We start from the raw sequence: 22,230 nt of genomic DNA, 5'->3' as shown, positions 1-22,230 counted from the left end.
TTATTACATATTTAGTAGCTATCATTAACATATATGTCTCAAAAAAACATGATAGGAATAAATTGAAGAGAATGATAAAGATATATATAATTTTTCTTTTGTCCTAATATCAAATGTTACAATCAAGCTTCTGACAACTAAATATTCCATTATATATATATATATATATATATATATATATATATATATATATATAATGTATTTTAGTGGTATTTAATGAAAAATAAAATGTAACGTGTTTAACGATTAATAGTAAAAAAAGATTTTAATAACTTATTTTTATATTTGTTTTTACCTTTTTTAAAACCCTTTGTTAATCAATTTGCTAGTTTCGATTATTCATATAAAAAAGCTGTTCCTAGACAGATTTAATTATAACCATCAACAAAATAAAATATTTTATAATTTTGTTACATATTTTATTATAATCGTATTCTAATATCAAATGTTACAATTAATGTACTTTCTAACGACTAAATCAATTCATTATATTTTAAAAAATATATAATTTATTTTAGTGGTTTTTAATGAAAAGAAAATATAACGTCTTTAATTATTAGTAGTAATAAATTATTTTAATCACTTATTTTTATATTTTTTTACCTTTTTTAAAACTCTCTGTACTATTATATTTGATAACCAGTTTATTAGTTTCGATTATTTGTATAAATAAATTACTCATAGACAGATTTAATTATAACCATCAACATAAGTAAAATATTTAATAATTTTGTTACATATTTTATTATTATTTTATTCTTCAAGTTATGATTTTATTCTTCTTCAAGTTTTGAATGTTGTTTCTAATATAAAGGTTACGACCAATGTAACTACTAAATCAATCCATTATAATTAAAAATATGTATATAATGTATTTGAGTGATATTTAATGAAAAGAAAAATGTAACGCCTTTAATGATTAATAGTAATAAATGATTTTAATAACTTGTTTTTTTTTTACCTTTTTTAAAACATTTTTTTACTATTATCTTTTTTAACCAATTTTTAGTTCGATTATTTAGATTTAATTATAACCATCAATAGAAGTCAAAAAATGTATAATTTTTTTTTTATATATTTTATGATGATTTTATTCTTTATGTTTTGATTGTTGTGTCTAATATCACATGTTACAAGGTAATTTCTGACAACTAAATCAATCCATTATGTTAAAAAATATATAATGTATTTGTATTTCAGTGGTATTTAATGAAAAGAAAATTTAACGTCTTTAATGATTAATAGTAATAAATGATTTTAATAACTAATTTTTATATTTTGTTTTATTCTTTTAAAACTTTTTGTACTATTATCTTTGTTAACCAATTTGTTAGTTTCTTATAATTTTATTCTTTGTGTTTTGATTGTTTTCCCGAATCAAATATCAAACAAAAATGTAGTTTCGAACAAACTAAATCAATCCATTATATTTAAAAGATATATATAATGTATTTGAGTGGCATATAATGAGAAGAAAATGTAACATTTCTAATGATTAATAGTAATAAATGATTTTAATAACTTATTTTTATATATTTTCCCTTTTTTGAAACTCTTTGTACTATTATCTTGACTTATAAATTATTTTTTGATTTAATTAATGTAAGGAAATTATTAGAATTTTTTTATCAAAGTAAATCTTTTTACTATTTAAGGATAATTTCTTTTTCAATAGACTAAGTTCTGATAATGGTTTCTTTTTATAATTTTGCATTGTTTACTATTGGAATTATATTTTTGGTGGATTGAATTATTAGCAATACTTCTTATTAATTTTATATATAGCAATAAATTTATTTATAATAAATTAATTTATTTAACATTTAAAACTTTTTATAAAGTTATGTGAATATAAATTTAAAAAATAAATTTAATTTAATATTCATAAATTAATTGGAAGTTAAAATTTTGGAAAAATACTAAATAAGATAATTTAAATATATTGTAATTATAATAATAGAAATATTATCATAATAAAATATTTTATTTATGGTTGTTTTTTCTAAAATTAAATTAGATAAATGTATAGTTATTTGGTTAAAATAATTTAAGTAATTTTTTAATAAGTTAGAAAAAAAAATTACATAATAATATGGTTATTGGTGAAAATTTTTGAAATGAAATTGATGTAAAGTTAATATTGAGCAATATAAATATAAAATATTTAATTTATTTATAAAAGAAAGTTAAAGAAAATATTAGAAAGATATAAATAAATTTATAAAAATTATATACTTTTTTAATATGTTCTTTAAATATTTTTTTTATAAATAAACCTAAATGTTTTATCTCATGTTATTATTTAATTTTATGTTCTAACTAAAATACACAAAAATATTACATAGATTATTTTAAAGAACTACAAATTTATTAAAATTAATTTTATAAAAGACAATCATAATTACTATATTTTATTATGATAATTTTTTTATTAACATAATTACAATATACTTATATTATTTTATTTATTACAATTACTCTTTAAAATTTTTATTTCCAACTAATTTATAAATATTAAATTAAATATATTTTTAAATTTATATTTACATATATTACTAAAAAATTATAAATTTTAAATAAAATATTTTTTTATAAATAAATATACATCTAGAAAAATATGTTATCAAATATCCATTTAGATACAGAATTTCAACAATAAACAATTTCTCATATTAAAAGAAGAAATATGATGAGAATTTCGTCATTAAAAAAGAAAATTTTACTTGAACAATAGAATGGTTTTGTTTAGAAAAATAATTTCTTAATAGTCCACATCATTAAAATTGAAAAATGTGTATAACAGGGAAAATTTCCTATTATCTTTGTTAACCAATTTGTTAGTTATGTGAAAAAACCTACTCTTACACATTTGTTTATAACCATCTAACAGAAGTCAAATATTTTATAATTTTATTACATATTTTAATAGTTATACCAGACTTTTTAACTATGTTTCCTTGTTTTTATTATCATACAAAACAATAATTATTCTACCATTCTTTTAATGACATCCGTGTTTGCACGTGTAAAAATAAATATGTAAACCATAAAAGTATTTACAATACTATTCGTGTTTAAAGATAAGTGTGGGTTTTCAAATTTACTTTTAAGTGGATAAAATTATAATGGTGATAATTTTTAATTGAATGATGCTTTTTCATGTCATAAAATAACAAATTTAAAACCCTCTCAAGAAACATCTTGAAGAGAATACAAATAAAATCAGACAGAATGTAAAAATGAGTTTAAATTCTTATAATTTAATTTAAATTAGGATGGATTGAAAAAATATTATTTTTTAAATGCGGGTCAACGAAAACATTATATGATTATACATTTGTGTTTAATATTTGCATATTCAATTGTATCATGTTAAAATAGTATATAAAATAACATAATTTAAATGATAGTGTCAAATATTCCATAACATAACATAATATATATATATATATATATATATATATATATATATATATATCAAAAAAAGTCTTTAGTATCTTCTATGTGATACTCTTATTCACATATAATGAAAACAAATTTTTAATACGAGAGAATAATATAAAAAAAAATAACTTAATTAAAATTTCATAAATAATATATTTTCTAATACTAACAACATGCAAAAGTTATATAGATATTATGTTAAAAATTATTTTATAAATAAGATATTTACTAATATATTTTAATATATTTTGAAATATTCATATTAAGTATATTTCATTTTATACTAGCACTTATAAATGAACTTACAAATCATATACAACACACTGCTCATGTCGTAGTAGGTAAGAACTTTCCTCAATTTCTCATCACATAATAATCTACGTGACTTTGATTGACAATAAAAATAAGGGATTTTTTGTTACAATGTAGGTGTCAATACTTAATACAACAATTCAAACATCATCCTAAATTATGACCTCAAATTCATACACGTTCAATCAATTTTCAATAAGCCTCGTAAAACAATATAATACAATTCCTTCAAATAAAACAAAAAATTAATCAAATATAATTATTTATGTACCATATATGATTGAGAACATCTCGAATAATATAGTATGACACCATCTCGACCAAGTTTGGTAAGGATTAACATATCAACAAAAGTTAATGAGGATCAAAACATAACTAACAAGAGGCATAGGATGGATTAGCGAAACACTAAAAAACTCAAAAAAGGTAATTATCTAGACAGTTAAGTCCAACTAGGTAAAAACTCATTACCCCACTATAAATAGCACTGCTCACAAAGTAAATACTATGCATTCATTGCAACATTTATTATTGTTTGACACATATACCTAACTTGAGCGTCAAAGTGCCTTTTGCACGAAAACCACCATCTCAGACGTCGATGACATTAAAGTCTGGATACATCTCGGATATCCTAAAAGCGAAGGAGGAACATCTTGATTTGAAGACCGAAGAGTGTGAATAGGAGCTTTTTGTAATGTATAAGGAGTGTGCATTTCGACTATATGAGAACAATTTATATTCATTTTGATTTTATAAAAAACACATATATTCACCTACATTTAATAATGCTACTTATAAATAACTTAATTGATTATTTCGAATCATAATTTGCTTAAATATCATTCTTTACTTATTCCAAATCAATCTTTGTACCATATAAATTAAAATCCTATAAGCAAGTTACTTTGACATATAATTTAGGACACTGGTATTTTGACATCACTCTTTTTTTTTACTACCATTTGACATTATCCCTCACTACTATTTACTTTCTCTTTCTTCTAAAAATATAAAAGTTAACTTTTGTTAATAGTATTTTTACCCTTATACAAGTTGTCAAATGGTCGTCAAATAGTGTCAAACAACATTTTTCCTATAATTTATCCTAAGGTTCTATAATAATATATATATATATATATATATATATATATATATATATATATATATATATATATATATATATATATATATTAAAAGTAGTTATCCTTACCAACAATGCTGAACTTTGAACAATTATTCTAAAATATAAGGACTTAGAACAAGTATCAAAACATAACAAAAATCCAGTATATGATATTAGTGGAACTTCGTGTGTTTACATAAGAAAATTTATATCTTGTACTTTTTTTTTCAATTAAAAAAAGGATAAAATCTAATTTCAACTTTTATATTATAAAATTCACAAATTATTTTACTTTCATTTTTTTCTAAAGTATAATTTAGTTTCATAATTTTTAATTACGTATAAGTTTAATCTTGAACTATTTTAATTTCTGTCATTTTCGTAGTTTTATCTTGAGCTTTCACGAAAGAATGAAGCACATTGATCTCGACTGCCACGTTGTTTGCTAAAAGATCTAAGCTAACCTTCTTCATCTCCTCCCCATTCGCTTTGAAGAACAATTCGCAAACATCTTCACCAAAATTCCTCACCGGATTCAGTTTAGATCCATAGTTTCCAAGTTGGGACTGTTGAATATACACCATCCAGCTTGAGGCGAGAGTGTAAGAATAACTACATTATGTTAAGACCGTTATGATTTATTAATATTACTGCTTAGAAGCAGTAGTCGTTTCCCCATTTCCCGTTTTCCCTTTTTAGTATTCCTCTTATTTATATATATATATATATATATATATATATATATATATATATATATATATATATATATATTAGATTTTCCTATGTAGGAGAAAATCAGTATAACATGATCAAGGATAAAAGAGGCACTTAGCTTTTCGTCGTTAGTTGCAACTCTCCCTTAGAGTTTGTAACCACCATTCTCTCTCTCTCTCATCACGTTCAAACTCACTACGAGTAGATTGAATATTGGGCCTAATAATCATCGCTTTAGTTGTCTCACATCGATTTAACAAGATATATGCCAAGAGTAAAATTAAATATAGTTTATCCTTGCTCAAATGCTCAACTACATACTTGTGTCATTTCTTAAATGCTATGGAATATCTACTTATAAGATTCCATAACTCATGCACATTGCTACAAATTTCACTTATCGCTTGCATTAAACCTTTCCAATATAGAGAATTTCCTCAACATTTTTCTCACCTAAGCTAAACACTCTATCACTTTAATATCAACCCTCTCACTCAAATGGTGGTGAGTGATAAATGTAATTATTACAAAGTTATTTAACGCCACTTGATAATTGCTTTAGTAACGAGCCACTATTTTAGTGATATCCAACTTGATAATAAGATTTTTCAAAATATAGAGAAGAACTCGATGAGAATCACAACCAAAACATACCAAAATAATATAATACATCAAACATATTGATATGCATCTCCAACAATCATATAATACGTCACACTACTTCTAAAAATGTAGGTAAAGATATGTATATTTAAGGTTCTAGATACATTATACTACATGGATTACACATGCAAACAATCTACACATTGATTATTTATAAACAATAGCAATGACAAAACTTGGACAAAAACTTTAGAAGTATCAAATTAGATTTTTATATATAAATTATTTTTTTAATGAAGAAATTTATTTCCTCTACTTGAACCATTTTTATACCGTGATTCACATTTTTCAATTTCTAATATTTTTAATTCATTGAATTCATGAACACGACACAATTATTCTAATTTCTATTCAAATTCAAGGTTGTTCAACTAATTCATTATGTTTAGCGAAATTTGTAATGTAGCTCACCTTACATCTATGAAATTTTACAAATTCTACCATATGCAACGAAAAACAAAAAATTCCTAAATTTTATAATTTAGGAATACACTAAGTTGAAAAAAAATATAATTACGGTTCATGCCAATTTCATAAAAGAATATCAAAAATCATAATCAGGGTTCATGCTAATTTGCGGGAAAATTGTAATAAATCTAACATACATAAATCATAATAGGATAATAATATTGATTCAGGAGATATTTTGTGAGAATGCATTTTTCAATCTCCGTCCTCAAATCCTCGTTTCCTAATTTATTTATTTGTCTTTCTTTTTATTCTCACAATGTCTTGATGTGGAAGAATCTCATGGTAAGAGACAAAAACTTAATCTCTTTATTAACCAACATCCATCAACTTGATTATTATTTTATCTTTATTTTATTTTGTAAACAATTATATATATATATATATACACAACTTAATATAAACAATTTAATAATATGAAAATGTATATCATATATTTATAAGTTACTTACTATTTAATCAAAATTGTAGCAATAAGTTTTAGCAAATTTTATAACATAAGTTATATACAACGCATTCAATATAAAAAATACTTTAACATTTAAAATATTAGTTTTATTTTTCCCCATTAAACTATTTTATAAGAATTTGTTAATTAAATTCTATCATCAAGATATTTATTAATGTGTAAAATTTTCTTCTAACTTTCAATTAGAATACATAAAATAAATAATTAATCTAATTATTCAATAATGATATGTTACATATGTCATGAAGCAAGAATATATAACATTTGTTTATATAATTTTGTATAATTGAAAAAAAGTAAATATTATATGTCGATAAATATTAACATTATTTTATAACCGAGGTTCCCTATACAATGTTTTTAAAACAATTCACAATTTTCTAATTAACTAAATCAACGGCTTTCGAAAATATTAAGGATGTCACATCTATTACTAATATACGAAAAACTATAAAGTGAAGTATTCAATTTTTTTATTAATAAAACTTTAATTATTGTGATAAAAAAAGTTATAAGAAAAATGTGGTTATCATGACTTTAGAATTGGTAAATATTGAAGTTGTCAAGATCGATAATATTGAAAATTCAATCCAATGACTAGGAGAAGTCGCTATTATATATTTAGATAGACAAAGACATAAATGTTTTTAGTTTCATGAAGGACAAACAAAATTACGGATTAAAAAAAACAAGGGAATATAATTATATTTCAACCTAAAATAAAACGGAACAACACGTAGAAAAGTAAAAATGAAAAATAAAAGTGGGGCAAGAAGTAAAATGAAGGTCTGGGCTGGGCTGGGCTGGGCTTGATTGGGCTTAGATACAGTCCATATAACATAGTGTGTCTGATTGGTTTATTGCATTTGGTGTTGTTAAGGAAGAAAGGGTACAGTGTCGGAGAGAAAGAGTGTTGTGTTAGTGTTGGGAAGAGAAAGAAAGTGTGAAGATGGCGTCGAGCGGAGCGGTGCCGTTTTGGAGAGCAGCGGGTATGACCTACATCACGTATTCTAACATATGCGCCAATCTCGTCAGAAATTGCCTCAAGGAACCCTACAAGGCTGAAGCCCTCTCTCGTGAGAAGGTCCATTTCTCTTTCTCCAAATGGGTCGAGGGCAAGCCTGAAAAACCAAGTATTCTTCTCTTCACTTCTCATTTTTCATCATCTGTTTCGTTTAATTTCATCGATCGTAGATTTCGTTTTAATTTCAGATGAAAATGTTGTAATCATTGTTATGCGTTTTATCTGTGTGTGGAGTATGGGAATGGATTCCCTCATTCGCCTAAATCAATAACCCTAATTTTGGCATCGTAATTTTTTATCTTTATCTTCGTTTATCTTCCTCGTAATCATGTCGTGGGAGGATCAATTCCCGTTTTGTGCGAATTGGCTGTCACCAGATCATTTCCCTTGGCATGCTCCATTTCTATGTTTTTTGTTTTCTAATTGATGATAGATAAACACTATTGATATGATTCGCTAACCTTTATTCTTAATTACATGTATGTATGTATGTTGGTCGTGTGTTTATATGTATGTATGTATGTTGATCGTGTCATCCATGGCTGCTGGTTCCTAAATTTTGGGAACAAGATTTATTAGGCTAAAGCGTTGCACTTGTTAAGGATTAACGGAGAATGTTTGTCACATGAGATTTACTTTGAGTATTTTTTGTTTTCATTTTCGAAGAAAAGAGAAAATGAAGCTAAAGTATTTTTGGTTGATCACTAGAAAAGAATTTAAGAAAATGCTTTTAAAATCAGTTGTTTCTATTTTCTGTTTTCTTTGTGCGTTTGTATCACGAGTAACCATGGGAGTCCCTTATCACTGTTATTGATGAGCCATTGTAATAGTTTTTTAGAAGTAAACAGGAAATTGAAATTGAAAATAAGAGGTGAAATCATAACACATTTTCTAAATCTTAACAGATTGAAAATGGAAAATATTTTCGCAAACCAAAACTTCACCTTGCTGCAAACACAATTTAGTGATTTAATGGACAATTGTTTCACCGGTGCTGGGTTCTCTTGTGAAGAGAAGAAGGATATTGAATAGAATATATGTTTGGATAAGCATTCTAAACATACTTTTAAGTGCTGAACAAACTTTTGAACAGGATACTCTTTATGGCCTTTACTGAAATTCTAAACATACTTTTAGAAGGGGTCCTTGAGTTAATGACATTTTTCTCTTACTCATCGCCAAATGTTTTTCATCTAGCATCATGTTCGAGTACTCTGACCAAAGTGTTCAATTTTCTTTTTCAGCTATTCGTTCTGACACCCCAGGGCAGTGATTCGGAATGCCGGAAGCTATAAATGCATAAATCATTGAGATCTGGAAGTTAGTTGTCATTTTGAACCTTTTGTGGTTTTTATGTTTAATTTCTTTGTTTTTTTCTTTCCATGAAATGGAACATCACTGGATTTTGTGATTCAGATGGTTATTCTTGTAATAATGAAGTTTAAACAAATGATTTTGAACTTAATGACAGGTGGCTTTGAACTTCAATCTGCTTCCAGTCCTGAAACTGGTTCATAAATTTGTGAAATAATCCTAGAATAAATTGAAAAGCATCAATTTTTATTGTCTTTTTTATGATATTTAAAGATTCATCAACACAGAATGCTCCATGGTTCAGTTTATTATACTGAGTTATCAGCCTTTGTAATTTCAATGATGTTTGTGAAGAAAAGTGGGATAGATCATATACGCAATGCATCTGTCAACTGATGCTGGAAGTAGTCATTTTGGTGGTTAGAATGTATTTTTAATGGTTCATTTTCTAATTAATGATTTGTGATTAGCTACGGCCAAAGGGCACTAATGAGTACCGAATGAAAGAAAGAAATTTTTACGAACAAGACTAATCCAATAGCAAAATTTGCAGGCAGCACTTGCTATGATACTACAGCTAATGTCAGATTTTTAATCACTTCTGTCAAAACAAACACTTCAGGATGAAGGAAAGTGAAAAATGGGCTAGAAGAATTCTAAGGGAAACTTGTTCTCAAAATGTGAAAAAGCAATTCAAAGTTATTTTCTCAGTTATTTATTTTTTATTTTTATATTAAGGTACATTAACATGTTCATCATGAAAAATTTATTTATTCACTTTTCAATTAGTTATAGTATCATTGCAGTACAAACCATGAATTAAATATTTATGATAAAATATGCATAGAATTTTACTTATTAAAATTTAAATATACAAAGTAGTTAATATATGTATTTTAACGGATCTTGTGAAATGTAGAAGGTAAGGAAATATGTATAAATTAAAAGAGTTGTTCAAATAGCCAGCTAATGACTAATATTGCTTATTGCTATGCTGTTTGCTACGTTTTTCGGGTAGTCTCGTGCATGTGTTTTATCCTTCTATTTTTTGTACTAAGTGAGACCAATTCCATGTTCGAAATAAAATAAATACAAAACAAAATTACATGTTAAAGTTCGACTTTATCTTGAGATTTGACTCGGTTCCTGGAAGAATAGTATACAATAATTCCACCTCAATTTAATACCCAAAAAATGTTTAAATTATAAAAAATGTTCTGGATTTTATTATATCATTTAAAAATAGGTCAGATAAAAAAATCATTTCGAACTATTAAAATTAGATGTCTAACAAAATTCGTGAATAAAATTTGTAATGAGTAAAAAATAAATATTATAAATGAATACTCATGTAATGAGCATAAATATTTTTTATACTCATATATTCGTATCTGTAATGTACATGCTAATCTCTAATCTATCAAAATATTCTGGTATATATTAATAAATCATATATATTAATAAAAAAGTTAGTGATCTAGTTTTTTCTTTTTAATTGTATATCTTATCTTTCTTCTTCATGAACGAGTTTATTTGAATTTTATTTAAAACTTATAATAGTTTCTTCTTCATGAACGAGTTTATTTGAGTTTTATTTAAAACTTATAATAGTGGTTGATGTATTGCATTTTATTTAAATTTATTTAGATATTATTAACTTTGATTCAATGTTTAAAATTCAGTTTTATATATACATTTTTTATTAATTTCTTTTAGTTTTTAATATATAATTTAATTTTATATCATTTTTATATATTTTACACAATTTTTTTTATAGATTTTTATGGTTAAAATATTTTGTTAATCTTTTTAGATATTTATAAATATCTATGGATGTTAAATAAATATCACATAAATATGAAAATGGATTATATATATATATATATATATATATATATATATATATATATATATATATGTAAATGCTACATCCTATTATATGAACCTCGCCTCTCATCTAAGATCTTAGGGTGTGTTCACTTGAAGGAGTGGATATGGGGGAGAGTGTGAAGATGGATTTGTGTAGATTTGGATAGATAAATTTTTGTGTTTTTTTGAGTGGATTTAGAGAGTAAAGTGAGTAGATTTGAAGATAAGTTTTATAAAAGTTAGTGAAAGATTTGATTGATGTGATAGATAAAATTAATTGTAAAAATAGATAAAATTAGAAAATTACTTAAATACCCTTAATAAAAATATAATTTTGTAATTTAATATTATAAAAATAACTATAATTAATTAATACAAATTAAATAAAATATTTAAATTATATGAAATCTTAAAATAAAAAAAATTAAATATATATTTATATATATTATTAGTTGTTATATATAAATATATGAATTATTATATTTTAAATAATATTTTAATTATTAATGATTATTATATTATTAATTATATATATATATATATATTATATTATTATAATTTATTATATATATATATATATATAATAAATTATAATAATAAATAATATATATATATATAATAATTAATAAAATAATAATAGTATATTATAATTAATAATTAAAATAAATATATATTTATATAAAATTGAAAGAGGGTATAAATGTAAAATAATATATTATCTTCTTAAATCCTTGCAAAATGAAGTGATGAACTTTCAGACTAATCTCGCAAATCCATCTCTGCTTTTCTTTTCAAATCGTATCATGAGAACATAAATTTTTTTAAAATCCATCCTCACAGATCATTCTCTACATGACCATACATACAAACGAACAGGCCCTTAAAAATAATGTACTTTAAGACATGAAAATGTAGTCTGTGTACCAGTTTTAACTGAGATCTGAGTAATTATAATTGCATTGTCAAATGTGACTCTTAATCAATTATTTCATTTTATTTTTCTTAATTCAACCTTTTTCAATGAATGCCGGATAGACAATTTTTTTTATCTTCATATTTTATAGTTTTTATTTCTTAAAATGTATAAAATACAAATAAAACTCATAAAAAAATGCAGTCCATCTCATGCTATCATATGCATCAAACTCTACCTAATAATCGTGTAAGTCACATTCTTAATTTGGATGGTATATGATAAATAAATTTTAAAAAACATATAAAATAAAATGTCATTATTGAATATCTTACCACCAAATATTTTCATTTGGCATTAATTTAGTTTTTAAACATGCACTTTAAGGTGCAAAGGGCAAATCATTTACAGGTAAACAAACAAAGAGGAAAGTGTATTTGGAGAAGCAAGTTATTATTAGTTGGAGAAGTTAGAACGAAAAGCAAATTATTTTGTTTATTTATTTTATTTTCAGAGAAGAAAAGAAAAAATAAGGCGTGGTGTGCTGGCAATCTTCTCCTATCTTCTCTCTCCGGGGCAAGCTTAACTCTTGCCTTCACCGCGTTGTTAGGGATCAGAGAAATTGAAATTGAAACGAAACGGAAACAGAGTCTTCTCCTTTTCTTCTTCTCCTCCGTGCTGCTGAGTGAGCTTCCTCTCTTATTCGTGCGTAGATCGATCTACGTTTTGGATTCCAGTGTTTGAATTTGAACCCTAAAGTTCGGTGGTTGGTGATCTCGTCTCAGTTGGAATCTGTGGATATGGCGACGGGGAAGACGACTCGGTCGAGAAGCTCAGTGACGAGTGCGAAGGAAAATGGACCTAAGCTTGAAGAAGGTCTCAATCCCTTCAAGACTGAAAAATTCGACGCAGAGTCCTATGTGCAGTCCAATTGCTCCCTCAACGATAAGGTTCATTTCATTTTCATCTTTACCGTGTCCTATTAGTTGTATATTCAGTGATCCGTTCCAAGCCTTTTGGATTGCGTTCGTTCGTAGTACCTCGTTTTTTTTTTTTCAAAACTCAGTTTAAATTGTAAATCTATATTCGCAAGTTTATAGATGCTTGCTAAATTTTTCCTCACGAGGAGATGCATTTTTTGCCACAGCATAAACAAACGAAAGTAATGTACAGTGAAAATTTGGTGAATGATTTCTCTTTCTTTTGCTTGTGTGTCATGTTACGGTAATTGAGTATTCGTTGATATCTCAATAGTAGAAGCTTAATTATTATTTATACCTAAATGATGCTTGTGTTGAGGCCTGGGAAGATCATCCAACTGGTTAGACTTAGACATATGAAGTTCATCGTTGCATGCTTCATTTCTTTTAATTTTCTCTTGACAGTAGAATCTAAGTTGATTTTTAATTCAAAATAAAGTCACTCCTTAAAGCTAGGAAGTCAAGAGAGGACAAGCTTTATTTTAGACTGAAGTATCATGTGGTACACCTCGGTAACATGTGATATCCTTTGTCAATCCTGTTATTCATAAATTTTACAGTTTGAGATGGCTTTTATTTGTAATTGACTCCTTTTACTGGCTGAAAAGGGAAAGTTTGTAGTTTCTTTCCTACCTTCTCTGTGCTATATATGGCTATTAGATACATGTCTCCTTCAACATCTATTTAGGACTCATGTAGTTGTGAAATAGCTTTCAATTAGAGTTGGACAAACTACTCCATAAGCACTAGAAGGAGAAGAAAATGAGTAGAAAAATGAAAAGAGTTTCTTCTTAAGCTGAAATTAGCTTATACAAGTTAAAAAGAAGATTTTGGAGAAGCTAATACAAGAGATCTTCTACAAATTAGCTTCTGCATAAGCTAATTTTAGCTGCTGGAGAAACTTATTTGATTTATTTTTCTTATTTTCTTCTCCTATAAAGTCGTAAGGACAAAATTATCTAAACAAGGCTTTAGTCATGTCATGTGTAGTGCTGGCTGATAAAAGAAAAAGTCATATGTAGTGCTGAAACCTGTTATTGGATCCGCCTAGTTCCCACCAGGTAGAGAAAAATTTTCTTGACCTTCACATTAAGGGTGTGCTTGCGACAACTGCAAAATTATATTATTTTAATAATCAATTATATGTATTACTGACTATAATCAGAAGGTTCTATGTGTCGATAAGTTTGTTGAAAAGTGATTGTAAGATAATTAAGTTCGTTTGGATGAAAAAAAACAGTTTTGATATATAAAAAAGAGTGTATGATGCTGGAAACATGGAACTGTTGAAAAAATGATCGTAAGTTTCGGATTTTCAAGTCAAAAGAACAACTTATTTCTCCATATTTTCTTTCAAATTTAAGTTATTTTCCTGAATATAGCTTATTTCACAAATAATATTTTTTTTCTGAAAAAAACAGCTGTAATCTAAGATTTCAGATGTTCCGAACATGCTCTAAGTAAAGATATTTTGTTCCTCAGGAAATTAAGCAATTGTGCACATATTTGGTGGACTTGAAGAAGGCATCTGCTGAGGAGATGCGTCGAAGTGTCTATGCTAACTATGCAGCCTTCATACGGTTAGTTGTGCCAGTTTGTATCAATATTTTGAAAACTGCATTGGTCCTTTTACTAATAAAGAAAGAGATTCAAGGTGGTGAAATCTAACTAAAATTTTGTTAGACTTGTAAACAATATTAGCAAAACATATATTAAGTACTTAAGTACACAAATGTTGTTATAGAAACCATGATATCTATATAAACAAAATCACTTTACTAATAAACACCAATGCTTTAGTGTTTAACAAACAGTCATCTACCACAGCCTAGTTCTGCCTTTATTTCCCTAATAACTGAAGTATTTTGAGTGGTATAGGAATAAAAATTATCTTTCAACCAGTTCAGCCAGTCAAACTACAATCAGTTTGCATTGTTTTAATGGTTTTGAGATTGGTTCTCATTCTCCAGTTTTAGAAGTCTGGTGGACTGCTTACCAATTTAATTGGTTTGGTTTTGAAAATTTGGGTTTCAGTGGTTTGTACGCAACCTGTGTAAATCTTATGGTGCTTTAAAAATTCTAAAAATGTCCCAATATTTTAGTTGTAACATCATATGATATCAAATAAATATTATATCAGCATATTATTGGAAAAAGGGTGTTTAGCATCAGACACTGGTAATTCTTATTTTGTTTGGGCGAAATATCTCCCTCCCTGAATGTTTGGGTGTGTTGGTTGGGGAGAGGGTAGTTCATGTACCTTTTTTTTTCTTAATTACTCCAATCTCCCTTCTATTTTACATCTCAAAAACAAAAGCACTTTAAAAAAACTTCCTCAAATTCCTCCTAGTTTATAAATTGAGATAGGCAAACACAAAACCTTTTTTTTTTAAATTAATTGAGATAAATATTATTTTCACAGATTCTGACCAATTACACAAAATCCGTTGTCCAGTCTATTTCGTAAACTTTACACAAACACCCCTATATTTTATATACATTGCAATCAAATACTAATATAATAATAAAAATTTTAAATTATTTAATATTTAAAGATACAAAAATGTTAAGATAACATTGAAATGATTGAAGGAAATGAAAAAAATTTAATAATGTTATTAAAAAAAATTATCAATGACAAAAGTTATTTCAAAATTATTGCAATAAAAAAACATAACGAAGTAATAAAAATTCTATTATTCAATTTTTTTAAAAACAATTTTAAGTAAATAGTTTAATTGGATCCTATTAATTATTCATATGACTAAGCTTTTATTAGAGTTTTGTTACAAAAAAATGAAGTAATATTTTATTTTGAATATGAAATAATAAATTTACTGTTTATTTTTATGTGTTACTCTAATAATATTGTAAAACCTGTCTTTTAAGGATTTAATAATTTCAATTTTTTACTATAAAATGGTGAAATTATGTATTTATGAAATGGAAGGGATTTTATGTAGTGTTTAACAAGAGGAGGTTTGTATAATGTGACAAAATCTATAATCGGGATATCAAAGTTATACCAAATAATAGCTGTGGGTTTAAATGTAACATATTTAAAAAATAGGAGGGATTTTGTGTATGTTCTAGAATTAGAGGGAGTTTTGTGGAAGAAATGCAAAATAGAAGGTACATTAGAGTTTTTTCTTTACTCTTCGTTTTAAGATATTTTACCCCTTCTATGTTTGGACCTGAAAGAGTAGCTGCTGCAATGTGTTTTAACTAATGTTACTTAGCTGATATGTTGTGGGTCATATTTTGAATCTTAGCAATATTAATATTACAGAACATCTAAGGAGATATCTGATTTGGAGGGGGAGCTTTCATCTATTAGAAACCTGCTCTCTACACAAGCTGCCTTGATACATGGTTTAGCTGAAGGAGTTCACATCGAATCATTATCAATTTCAAATTCTGATGGTTTTTCTGTAAATGCTACATCAGATTCCGAAGATAAGGAGATATCAGACCTAGACAAATGGTTGGTAGAGTTTCCTGATCTCTTGGATGTTCTCTTGGCTGAAAGGCGGGTGGAAGAGGCTTTGGCTGCTCTCGATGAAGGAGAGCGTGTAGTTTCTGAGGCTAAAGAGATGAAGTTTATCAGCCCGTTGGTACTTTTGTCCCTACAGAATTCCATTGCTGAACGTAGACAAAAGCTAGCCGATCAGTTAACTGAAGCTGCTTGTCAACCCTCCACACGTGGTGCTGAGCTCCGTGCATCAGTTTCCGCCCTTAAAAGGCTTGGAGATGGTCCCAATGCCCACAGCTTGCTACTTAATGCCCATCAACAACGGTATCAGTATAATATGCAAAGTCTCCGACCATCAAGCACCTCATATGGTGGAGCATATACTGCTGCTCTAGCCCAACTGGTATTCTCTGCAGTTGCTCAAGCTGCCAGTGATTCTTTGGCTATTTTTGGTGAGGAGCCAGCTTATACTTCGGAACTTGTGATGTGGGCTACAAAGCAAACAGAGGCCTTTGCTCTTCTGGTGAAAAGGCATGCATTAGCTTCATCAGCAGCTGCAGGAGGTTTAAGAGCTGCTGCAGAGTGTGTTCAAATAGCATTGGGTCATTGCTCATTGTTGGAAGCTCGTGGTCTAGCCCTTTGTCCCGTGCTGTTGAAACTTTTTAGGCCTAGTGTTGAGCAAGCACTAGATGCTAATTTGAAACGAATTCAAGAGAGTACTGCTGCTTTGGCCGCGGCTGATGATTGGGTACTTACATACCCTCCTACAGCTAGTCGTCAGAGTAGTAGGCCTTCAAGTTTATCCATTAGTAATTCAACAGCATTTCAACATAAACTTACAAGCAGTGCCCATCGCTTTAATTTGATGGTCCAGGTGAGAATTTCAGTTTTGACTTGTTAGACTGAAGTACTGAACAGAGATGTTGCATTGCTTGGGACAGTGGGAGTAGATGTTCAAAAACTAAGTGTACAAAATATTTGTTATTTCGATTCTTTAAGTGAATATACTTAAATATTTTTAGTCTTGTGCTGTTGAATCTTCTATGCTTCGCGTGTTCTTACTGAAGAAATAACTGCCTTCGTACAGAATACATACTCGTGCACATTTTAATCTTGTTTAGATCTATACCAAGTTCTATATATGTTTCCTGTTTCGTTTTAATGGATTTATTTTGTTATTTCACTTCATACTGGATGTTCTGTATACAGGACTTCTTTGAGGATGTAGGACCACTGCTTAGCATGCAGTTGGGAGGCCAAGCCCTGGAGGGATTGTTTCAAGTATTTAACTCCTATGTGAACACGCTCATAAAAGCATTACCAGGATCAATGGAGGAAGAGGCGAGCTTTGAAGATTCTGGAAACAAAATTGTACGCATGGCTGAGACTGAGGATCAGCAAATTGCATTGTTAGCAAATGCCTCATTACTAGCTGATGAACTACTTCCACGTGCAGCTATGAAGCTTTCCCCCATAAATCAAGCTGCCTACAATGATGATAATCGAAGAAGAAACTCCGAAAGACAAAATCGTCATCCTGAACAAAGAGAATGGAGGAGAAGACTTGTTGGTTCAGTGGACAGATTAAAAGATTCATTCTGTCGTCAACATGCACTGGATCTAATTTTTACTGAGGAAGGTGATAGTCATCTTACTGCTGACATGTATATAAATATGGATGGAAATGCTGAAGAAATTGAATGGCTTCCATCTTTGATTTTTCAGGTATTTTGGATATCTGATTCTTTAGTGAATATTTATCTACAGATTTTCTTATTTGCCTCATTATTCGGAAGAGTGAATTACAAATTGGGAAGTGCTAATGACACTGTTATTGCTTGAAATTTATTAGTAGTTAGAAAATGAAAAATGGAAATCATTAAATGAGTATGAATAGGACCTACAAAATTTTATGTCTTTCATTGAGTTTCAGCTAATAATAATGTCTTCAAATTAGTGCATTACTAAGTTTTCCCATTTCCAAGTATTGGTTTATTTGAAATCTAAGTATGCATTCTGAAATAGCTGCTTAATCATGGTACTGAGCAAAATAATTTTCTTGAAGTATCTGTTACTATTGAGTATTAACCTTAACCTTACATAGCTGGCTGACTATGGAAGTTCTTAGTCCTAATATATGAATTCACTGTTTTGTTTGTGTTCATTCTTGTGGTTAAATGTCTCCCTCTACCTACCAAAAGGGATTAAACATTGTGCCATTTCTTACACACGCATCAACTTTATAATCACGAAAGAAATCATACAATATATGTTGTTTATGTGCATCATGATCAAGCTTGAGGCGCTAGCAGCCTATCTATTTCTATCTTCTATATTTTAAAGATCGAATTGGTCGTAGTCATCTCTCACATGTTAGTGAGTTTGTTTACACTAGCATCGCGTAAGAATTCACTTTACTTTCACATCATCTTATTCACTGGATCTGGTTCCTGTAAATTGAGCAGTTCCTTCAGAGGGTAAAGTAAATAAAATTCATCTATGAAAAAATCAAATGTTGATGTTACCATTCATGCCCATCAAATCATGTTTGTGTTTGAATATTAACCATTTTCTCATCAACCAAACGTTCAAGGTTACTTATTGTACCTAATATTCACTTTAAAGGGGACAGATTGCTATTTATTGACATGGTGCGGCAATAAGATGAATTTCCATCGGATGCGTGTGTAGAAAAATGTCTACACTTGTAGTGTATATCATTAGTATATGTGTGTGTAAACTGAGAGCGCTGAAGCATTTAACCTCCTATTTTCCCAAGCATACATGATTATTTTATATCTTCCTATATATTGCCTATATGTGAATTTAATTTTCAAGCGGAGTCCTTCTTCATATCCTTTTCTCCATTGAATTTCTATAACGAATATATCTTCTGTGGCCTTCTTCTAGGTTGGATTTGGATTACAGAGCCGTTATTCTTTATAACTCGTTTCATACATGTTGGATTATATGAATTATCTTTTCTTTTATGCTAAAGTCATTGCAAATTATCTTCTAACTTAATTGCCGAGTTATACTACAAATATTATTCAAGTATCTGATGAGGCTACTATTTTATTGTTCAGGAGCTTTTTGTAAAACTAAACCGAATGGCCAATATAGCAGCAGATATGTTTGTAGGGAGGGAAAGATTTGCTACGCTGCTCTTGATGAGACTTACAGAAACTGTTATGTTGTGGCTTTCAGAAGACCAGAGCTTTTGGGATGATATTGAGGAAGGGCCCAGGCCGTTAGGTCCCCTTGGTCTTCAACAGGTATGACATTGGAGTTTTTTAGTATAATATCATATAGATTTCTTTTTGTTTTGGTTACTGCCAGAACAAACAAAAATTGATGCCTTCAATTGCAATCTAAATAGGAGAGTTTTTGTTTAGGATAAATATGTGAGGCTCAAGTTTTCTATTACTTATATAGATCAAAGTCTGGCCTTATTTCTAATAAACAAACAGTGCTTAAAAGAACTTTAAATAATAAAGACTAATTGCAATTGTGGTCTCTATTTAATTCATGATCCACGATTTTGGTACTCCTATTTTTTTTCGCAATTTTGATTTATTTAAAAAAAATGCAATTTTAGTCTAAACCTCAATTTTGGATACATTTTTTTTTCTTTTATTTTGATCCAGTTGAACCTTAAACCAGAAATCATTCAAAGAACCATCAAAAGATAATGTAATTAATTAAAATTTAAAAATTAGAGGAGATAATTATAAGCAGAATTGTGGAACGAACCAAAATTTCCAATTTTATAAAATAGGAAAACCAAAATCGTGTGAAAAAAGATGAAGCCAAAATTATAAATAAAAAATTAAAGGGTGACCAAATTTTAATTTAGTTTGTAATAAATACTTTCTAATTTATTTGAATAATACTGAAATAATTAATTGAAAGTAAATGTAGAAATAATCCAAAACAAATTGGAAGACACGAAAATAAATACATTAGCCTAAGTAATTACTGATTATTTTTCATTTGATGCAAGATTTGTTGTTTGATACAAGTGTCAAATATCAATTAGTCTGTGCTATTATCAAAAACATGGAGAAACCACTTTAACAATGCTAATCACTTAGATTCTGGTCATACTTTCATCTCCATTATTGGAGAACACTGAAAATAATTGTTCCTCCCCCTCAAGAAAATTTTCCATATTCTCTACTCTATTATTTAAAAATTAAATTGACAACATTGACCTTGCTGAATGAATTTTCCTCACAATTAATAGATGCAAGTTTACATGGTTGACCTCGTGAACGGAAAAGTTTACTGTGGCCACATAATTTTTTTCTTACGTTGTGCAGTTCTATCTGGATATGAAGTTTGTCGTATGTTTTGCTTCGCACGGTCGGTACTTGTCAAGAAATTTGCAACGAATTGTGAATGAGATTATAACAAAAGCGATGGCGGCATTTTCTGCAACAGGGATGGATCCATATAGGTAAGTAACCGTTGTCATCATCAACATTCTATCATTACATTAAGTAAATGTTTCTGCAAATGTATTTTCTGTTAAAAATTGTGATTTAAAAGGAAATTGTTATGTTAATATATATTTGAATGGCAGAGAACTGCCAGAAGACGAATGGTTTAACGACATATGTCAAGATGTAATGGAGAGACTAAGTGGAAAGCCAAAAGAAATAAATGGGGAGAGAGAAGTTAGCAGCCCTACTGCGTCGGTGTCTGCTCAGTCAATTTCATCTGTGAGATCGCATAATAGTTCGTGAGGCATAGTTGCATCCTTGTAAATTAAGTCATTCGTGAAATTGGTAAGCAGATTTTTGTACTCTATCGAGATCTATCTCCTCATTGCATTTCTGTAGATTAAGTTTTCCAATATTTTTTCCTTTTTCCTCCTGTCAATTTGCTTGTTGGTTTGTAAATGTTGTTGACTTCATTATTTTGTTCGCATTCTCAAAAATTATTCTTTTCAAATAAGTCTACTTTAAATTTCTTTAAATTTTATTTGTTTCATGACACTGATTCTTAAGTTGACAGATTGGATTGACTATTTTAGCGCTTAAAAGTGTAATCTGTAAAACGTCTAATAAAATAAAATTTATACATCATCGATTTAGTTTTGAACTATAAAAGCAATCAAATTTATTTCTAAATAATATAGTTTTGCAAAACCATTACAACATAAAAAATGCAATGAAGAATTTAATAAAGGATCAAAATTCAAGTTATTTTAATTTAAACAGATGTTCTCGTATGGACGTTATTAAAATTGTAGAGACCTAAGCGCGATTTTGAAACCCATTTTATTGTTCTATTAAATTTATGAAATAATTAAATTAACGTTATGCTTACTAAAGTAACATTGTTGACGTGTGGAATTGAATTTTATTTACACGTTCAGAGTATTGTAAATGCATAACTAAACACTTGCTTGATAAAGCTGCTAAAATGTCATTTCATTCCTTTGGAAAAGACTGCAA

General features: G+C 27.9%; 2 protein-coding genes across 2 annotated transcripts; both read left to right on the top strand.

The window, feature by feature from the left end:
- The first annotated feature begins 8,054 nt into the window (after positions 1-8,054).
- On the top strand, positions 8,055-9,708 carry LOC114193412 (ATP synthase epsilon chain). The gene is made up of 2 exons (XM_028083192.2): positions 8,055-8,329; positions 9,465-9,708. The coding sequence occupies exons 1-2, from the start codon at positions 8,146-8,148 to the stop codon at positions 9,491-9,493; spliced, it is 213 nt and encodes a 70-aa protein (XP_027938993.1). The 5' UTR covers positions 8,055-8,145; the 3' UTR covers positions 9,494-9,708.
- Positions 9,709-12,863: 3,155 nt separating this feature from the next.
- LOC114194367 (exocyst complex component EXO84B) lies at positions 12,864-21,749 on the top strand. Its single transcript, XM_028084540.2, has 7 exons — positions 12,864-13,266; positions 14,779-14,876; positions 16,586-17,642; positions 17,978-18,493; positions 19,855-20,043; positions 21,091-21,227; positions 21,354-21,749. Exons 1-7 carry the CDS (start codon positions 13,117-13,119, stop codon positions 21,514-21,516), a joined length of 2,310 nt encoding a protein of 769 aa, XP_027940341.1. The 5' UTR covers positions 12,864-13,116; the 3' UTR covers positions 21,517-21,749.
- Positions 21,750-22,230: the final 481 nt, after the last annotated feature.

The sequence above is a fragment of the Vigna unguiculata genome, chromosome 8 (assembly GCF_037176805.1).
Source record: "Vigna unguiculata cultivar grain cowpea cultivar isolate G323 ecotype 2 chromosome 8, ASM3717680v1, whole genome shotgun sequence".
Lineage (NCBI taxonomy): Eukaryota > Viridiplantae > Streptophyta > Magnoliopsida > Fabales > Fabaceae > Vigna > Vigna unguiculata.
This window is presented reverse-complemented; position numbering and strand designations above follow the sequence as displayed.

Coding starts and splice junctions, on each gene's coding strand:
- LOC114193412 (XM_028083192.2), top strand. CDS start 8,146: ATGGCGTCGAGCGGAGCGGTGCCGTTTTGGAGAGCAGCGGGTATGACC. Junction 8,330..9,464: donor GGGCAAGCCTGAAAAACCAA/GTATTCTTCTCT, acceptor TTTCTTTTTCAG/CTATTCGTTCTGACACCCCA.
- LOC114194367 (XM_028084540.2), top strand. CDS start 13,117: ATGGCGACGGGGAAGACGACTCGGTCGAGAAGCTCAGTGACGAGTGCG. Junction 18,494..19,854: donor TTCCATCTTTGATTTTTCAG/GTATTTTGGATA, acceptor TTTATTGTTCAG/GAGCTTTTTGTAAAACTAAA. Junction 21,228..21,353: donor ACAGGGATGGATCCATATAG/GTAAGTAACCGT, acceptor TTTGAATGGCAG/AGAACTGCCAGAAGACGAAT.